Raw genomic sequence first — 6,785 nt, 5'->3', positions numbered from 1 at the left:
ACATAAATAAATGACATAAAGTAAAGACATGAATGTAAATAACGGAAAATAAATGACGGAAAGTAAAGACGAAAAATAAATACGGAAAGTAAATGACAATAAAGAAATAAATAAAAGACGAAATGTAAATAACAATAATTAAAAGCTTGTAAATACTAATAATAAGATGAGAGAGTTTTTGGAAGTACAAAATGGAACCACAATCGTCCAGGAGGTGTATGGAAAAGAGAGGACAAAGGCCTTCTTTTATACCCACCAAATGAAGAAAAGACAAAAATAAAAGGAAGTACAAAGTACAAGTGAGAAGACTAGAAAAAGGAGATATCATCTCCATCAAAACAAGTCAACCAAAAAGTCTTCTCCACATCATTTCACCAACTGTTAAGGGTCCAAAACGAGGGCTTCTTCAGCTCAGACCTCCATCCAAGACAATGGCTTAACCAATAAGTACTTCTTCAAAAAGCCAAAATACAGTCGGGCAATGCTGTTGGAATGCTGCAGCATTACAGTGCAGTGTAATAAGTCAAAAGATGTTATCTACTCCAACTTGTTGTAAAAACAGATTCATCATCACAATTAGCTCCAAACATAACAAATGGAAAATAAAGAAGTAAAAATGACTCAAGGTTGGGATAAACTATGAAAATCTTCCTATTAAACATAAGAAATAGGTACTTTAAGCATATAATAAACCATGCTTATCATACCCCCAAACTTAAAGTGTTGCTTGTCCCCAAGCAACCAAATGACAACAAAAAATGACTCAATATAATAAGGTATACAAGATTAAGGCATTAAGTGCACACATAAAGCATCGCATATCATTTATGAACATCATAGTCTTTCATAAATTTTTAGCAAATCATTCATAGCCTACTTTTCATGTATGAACCATATGCTAGCACTAGTCTTTTCTCTAATGAACTCAACACACCTCTCCTTGAAAGGGTCAATAGGACTTGTTTAAGGCTCTCYTCTCTTTGGCTATTTTCTTTTCTCACTTTGCCTTTTTCACTTATGCTTCATCATTCAATTTTTTTAAATTTTTTTTGGCACTATGTGCTCTTTATAAAGCATGCACATTGCCCCTATGGGACATTTTTGTGCTAATAAAACAGATTCCACAAAGGCCTTAGAGCTTTGCTCTTTTGGTTTGGAATTTTGGCCTTTGTGGTATATCCTCCCCCAAACTTGGACTTTTGACAATGCCCTCATTGGCTATGTTGGTGGAAAGTGTATAAGGCCACAAGGGGCTTCTTTGAGAGTTAAATGAAGAATGGCCTAAATCATACCCAAATGTGTATTGGTGTGTGAGTAAAGTTTGGTTCAAGAAAAGACATATGCTAGTTCTAACAAGAACACTATTTAGTAGATGAATGGCTATTTACCCTCAAATTTATTTAGGCTATGATATCAAGAACTATAAGCAATGATCATGTAATCAAGTATGAAAATAAAGCTAAAAATTAAGAAAACTATCCCAAGACTCAAATAAAAATGAAAGTTGGAAGCTAAAGATGAATGAATGAACCTGTCCTACTCCAAGGGAGTAGGCTGTGTGGCATGCGGTTCCATGGCTGCATCCATGGCTGCATCTTTGAGTTGTTGGTTCTTCTTCTTCAACCTCTTGTTCTCTTCTTTGAGGCTCTTCATCCTCTTCTCCATTTTCTTCACCTTCATGCTCACCATCTTCTCCATTTTCTACTTCATTTCTTTCATCTCTTTCGCTCATTGATGGTGAGGAACTATTATTACTAAGTTCCACCATCTCAGGTTCTGCATTTGGAGCCTTTACAGCCGCTCCTCGTCGGTTACTTCTTCGCACAGGTACATTCGTCAGTGGTGGGTCTCGAACAGCCGGCCTTTTAACTCTTGCCATGGTTGTGATGGAAAAGATGAAAGATGAAAATGAGGGAGGAGAAATGGTGGAAAATAGTAAGTGACCAAGGGTGATGGAGGTTGGCTTGGGACGGTGATGGGAGTTGGTTTATAGAGTGATGGAGGGAGTGATGGAGGGAAAAATGGGGGTGATTGAAAAGGTGGGTTAAGAAAAGGTGGTAGTTTTAATGATGGTTTCTTAGGAGTACTTAGTGGGTTTAAGAGGTTACCAGCCGGCGGTTTTGTAAAAGAGGTACAAGGTCATTAAAACAAAAGCCTCCTCATTAATTGAGATAAAACCCTCCAAACCCAACCTATCATCTTGTGACCATTTTTACTCTTTGACTGAAAAGTGAGTGATGATGGTGTAAGAGGGTGTAAGAGGTTGTGCAAGGTACCATGTACCTTCTTGTACTATCTTGTACTATCATAAGACCTACACCTTGGTTTAATCCTTAACCCATCTTTCCTCCTTTCTTTCTTTTTCAAAAACCAGCGCCAAATTTCGCCAACACCTTAAAAACAATCTTTTTCAAGAAAAGTTTTAACAATAAAAGCTCAACCCACTTTTTCCAGTTCACACATAGCTGCAGGTCTATAATGCTACAGCATTATGAGCTGTTCACCAAACTTTTATTCAAAAACACACCAAACTATGAAAACTTTAAAACACAACCAACCTATGAATTTGAAATTTATTTACAAACAAAGGTGGACTTTTAAGAAGTCCAAGTGGGATCTTTCAGATTTCAACAGGGAGCAGCACAACTCTCAGAATGATGTTTTGAGACTGTTGCCGGATCATGGTACGCTTTTACCCTTTGGCCATTAACCTTGAAAATAGAATTATCTTCCGGGTTTACCAAATCCACTGCTCCATAAGGATAAACTTTAGAAATAAGAAAAGGCCCAGACCATCTAGACTTAAGTTTTCCAGGGAATAACTTTAGTCTAGAATTAAACAAAAGCACATGTTGGCCTTCTCTTAATTCTCTGTGTTGGATTTTACTGTCATGCCATTTCTTTGTCTTTTCCTTATAAAGTTTGGCATTCTCATAAGACAACAATCTATGTTCATCCAACTCACAGAGTTGTAACATCCTTTTCTTTCCAGCATCATTGAAAGACATATTGAGCTCTTTGATTGCCCAATATGCTTTGTGCTCTAGTTCTAAAGGCAGATGGCAGGCTTTTCCATAGACTAGCTTGTATGGGGACATACCAATTGGTGTTTTTGGTTGGTCTATCATGAGGATTCTCTTATCTGGGAAGGTCTCTATAATGTCACCTCCTCCTATCTCAGGTTTCTCTAACCTAGATAATTGGTCTGCTATCTAATTCTCCACACCCTTCCTAACACGTATTTCCAAAAGTTCAAAGGCTGACACCTCTACTGGCATAGAATGATTGCCTATTGCCTCTATTTCCTCAACAATTTCTTCTTCTAATTCCTCTACACTCTCTTCTTCCAACTTAAGATTTTCATGAATTCCTTCTTCAACAGCCTCTTCTTCTATTTCAGTTATGCCCGAACACTCTTCCAGATAATCAGGATATTTTAAGGAGTTGAAGACATTAAATGTGACCTTTTGATCTTGAAGCCTCATGGTCAACTCTCCTTTCTGGACATCTATCAAAGTTCTTCCGGTGGCTAAGAAAGGTCTTCCTAAAATAATCGGAATGTCCTTATCAGCCTCAAAGTCTAATATGATAAAATCTGTCAGAAATATGAACTTATCAACCTGTACTAACACATATTCTATCTTTCCTTTGGGGTATGCAATGGACTTATTTGCTAGCTGAAGTGTAACTATGGTAGGTCTAGCCTCTCCTATGCCTAAGGTGTTGAAAACAGACAAGGGAATAAGGTTAGTACTAGCTCCTAAGTCACATAAGGCTTTCCATATCTCCTTCCCACCTATTGAACAAGGAATGGTAAAACTCCCTGGATCTTTAAGCTTAGGGGATATGCTATTGGTCAAAAGTGCACTACATCCTTCGGAAAGAGCTACAGTCTCATACTCAGTCAACTTCTTCTTCTTGCTTAAGATGTCMTTCAGAAACTTAGCATAACTAGGCATTTGCTCAATTGCCTCAACAAGGGGTATGTTGATGTACAATTCTTTGAACACATCCAAGAACTTCTTAAAATGCAATTCCTCTTTCTGATTCCTYAACCTTTGGGGGTAAGGAACATAAGGAGGGACTGGTTTTATCACATTCTTGCTTGAATGTGTTAAGCAAGATGGGTCTTGAATGCCTTGAGTCTTTGTGGTGCACTTTGGAGGTTCAGATGGAGTCTTAGCATCAAGCTTAGGGGTCTCTAAAACCTCAGTCCCTTCTGATTTTTTTAAAACATCATCTGAAAATAGTAAGGGATAGTCTGATCCAGGGGGGACAGAAGTGGTGGTCTCAGATGCTTGCTTCTCTAAAAGTTGGACCAGTCTTTCTTTGGCAGGGATCAATGTTATAGCATCAGTTTTTGACAAAATTGGTTTACGATCTTTTTGCATGGCCTCTGTCAATTCCTTCCCACTTCTCAAGGTCACTTCTTTCACATGTTCCTTTCCTAAGGCTCTCGGGACTTCTGTGTTATTAGGCAAAGTACCAAGGACTCTATTGGTCTGATTAAGTGCAAGTTGACTGACTTGGGTTTCCAGATTTCTGATAGCAGCACTTTGTTGATTAAAAAGATATTGATTTTGAGAGTTTTGTTGGGTTATCAAAGCTTGATTTTGAGCTTGAGCATGCGTAAATAACCCTTTTATCATTGCTTCCAAAGAAGATGATAAATCAGCCTGTGGAGGTGGCTTGTTTTGAAAAGGTGGTTGGGAATTCTGAAAACTTTGTTGGTGAGAGTTAGAACTGTTTCCATGATGTTGAGGTTGGAAATTAGAAGTTCCTTGTTGTTTAGGTGCGGGTGGATTTATACATGGACTGGTCCAAGAAAAATTCGGGTGTTGTTTCCAACTTGCATTGTAATTGTTGGTATTATGAACAAAGTTTATGGATTCAGAATTATGAGGACAATGTTCATACGAGTGTTCCCCACCACAGCACACACATTGCACAGAGAGGACTGTTGGAACAGATGTGTTAGCAGCTTGTTGTACTCCTTGACCAAAAGTTAAATTTTTCAATAAATTGGTCATGGAGGTGAGCTGAGCTGTTAATGCAGTATATGCATCCACCTCATGTATTCCGACAGTCTTTTTCTGTGGCTGGGCACGTGGGTCAGCCCAATGCCCATTGTTTGCTGATATCTTTTCTAGGATCTCATATCCCTCATTATAGGTACTGGCTGTAAAGGCTCMSCYTGCAGTCGCRTCGARYATTTGTTTTGCCATGGGACTTAACCCATTGTAAAACGTCTCAAGTTGAATACAGTACAGAATGCCATGGTGTGGGCATTTCCTCAACAGCTCTTTAAACCTCTCCCACGCGTCAGGAACAACTTCATCATCCAGTTGTTTAAAAAGACAGATTTCGTTTCTGGATTTGGCGTTCCTTGTCGGTAGGAAATATTTTCGCAAAAATTTCTCCGCCATGTTACCCCATGACGGCACAGATCCTGGTGTTAAAGAGTTAAACYATGCTTTTGYCYGATCCCGTAATGAAAATGGAAATAAGGTAAGTCTGAGAGCGTCATTTGACACTCCTGGGATCAGGAAGGCATCTGTGATTTCCATAAAAGACTTTAGATGAGAATGGGGGTCTTCTGAGGGCAGTCCAACAAATTGACCATTAGTCTGTAACATATGAAACATTATCGGTTTTAGCTCAAAATGGAGAGCTGTCATGTGTGGTCTAACTATCTCAGAATCTAATTGCTCAAAGTATGGGATAGCATAATCCATGATCCGTCCATTTTTTGAATTTGCCAGATTAATGATATTTGGAGTTTATGCCCTTTGTTGCTCAGTCGGGTCAGACTCAGTGTCCAAATTATTCTCATTCTCATGATGTGGGTTTCCTTGATGAAAATTCGGAAAAGGTGGTATTTGCCCAAAAATTGGCGGTTGGTTTTCCAAACATGGTGCTTCCGGAATATTGGGAGCAGGTAACTCCATGTTGGGAGGGAGTAGAGCCAGAAATGCTCTCTGAGCCCTCCTTCTATGGTGAAACGTTCTCTCAATGTCTGGATCAAATTCGAAAAAAATCCCCGCGATGTGTTCTTCGCATACACCACTTTTCAAAAACGGGTACAAGAAAAATCAAATCTTTTACATTTCTCAAAAGAAAACTTTAAGCTTGCCAGTCCCCGGCAGCGGCGCCAAAAACTTGGTCGGTCAAATYCTTTACCTTTAGACTTAATGAAATTGGGTCACAAAGCAAGTATACAATACGGCCCAACGTCGTCTTTCCAAGTAATAAAGTGGTACAAGTACCGGAATATCGTCCACAGGGATTGGAGCAAAAGTTAAATAAGAGTCCAATAAAAGAAAAGATTTCAGAAGACGAAAACGAAGACTTTAGTTTGATTTCGAGTTAACACAAGTAATATAACAGAATAATAAAGCGGAATAATAAAGCATAGTAATAAAGAAGAATAGTAAAGGTGAATAATAAAGGTAGCATGGGTGTAAGATTTGGGGTGAAACGTAAACACGAAATCCAGCAGACAAAGCTGTAGAAAGACCGGTCCCACCATTTATCTTGAAGGTATTCCTCTCGGACTTCACCTTTGCATTATATTATAGCTTTGCACCCATATCTCTATGTGGTGTTCGGACCAGGGGATAGTGACAAAATGGTGTCTTCAAGATATATGGCTAAACAAATCTCTTTGTTAAAAATCACTCTTTCGAGCTGATTCCCATATCATTCAAGTTGGCGTGTTCTTGATAGTTCATCTCTGAATCTATCACACTTTGACACTTTTAGAGAGTGACCAACCCGTCGGGAGT

At 38.7% G+C, this 6,785-nt stretch overlaps 2 protein-coding genes and 1 non-coding gene across 3 annotated transcripts in view; 1 reads left to right on the top strand and 2 right to left on the bottom strand.

Moving 5' to 3' along the window:
* LOC112519126 (protein HOTHEAD-like) overlaps positions 1-1,879 on the bottom strand; it is a 17,157-nt gene extending 15,278 nt beyond the window's left edge. The window contains exon 1 of the mRNA XM_025127110.1: positions 1,532-1,879. Within this exon, the coding sequence (XP_024982878.1) occupies positions 1,532-1,879 (348 nt within the window). The remainder of the gene's footprint in view (positions 1-1,531) is intronic.
* Positions 1,880-2,627: 748 nt separating this feature from the next.
* On the bottom strand, positions 2,628-3,098 carry LOC112519124. Its single transcript, XM_025127109.1, has one exon. It carries the CDS (start codon positions 3,096-3,098, stop codon positions 2,628-2,630), a length of 471 nt encoding a protein of 156 aa, XP_024982877.1.
* A 2,173-nt stretch (positions 3,099-5,271) lies between these two features.
* On the top strand, positions 5,272-5,378 carry LOC112520550. The gene has a single exon (XR_003070022.1). It is a non-coding gene; the product is annotated as a small nucleolar RNA R71 (small nucleolar RNA).
* The last annotated feature ends 1,407 nt before the right edge of the window (positions 5,379-6,785 follow it).

Source organism: Cynara cardunculus (genome assembly GCF_001531365.2).
Source record: "Cynara cardunculus var. scolymus isolate 2C chromosome LG 10, CcrdV1, whole genome shotgun sequence".
NCBI lineage: Eukaryota > Viridiplantae > Streptophyta > Magnoliopsida > Asterales > Asteraceae > Cynara > Cynara cardunculus.
The sequence above is the reverse complement of the archived record's forward strand: the minus strand, read 5'-3'. Positions and strand labels throughout refer to the sequence as shown.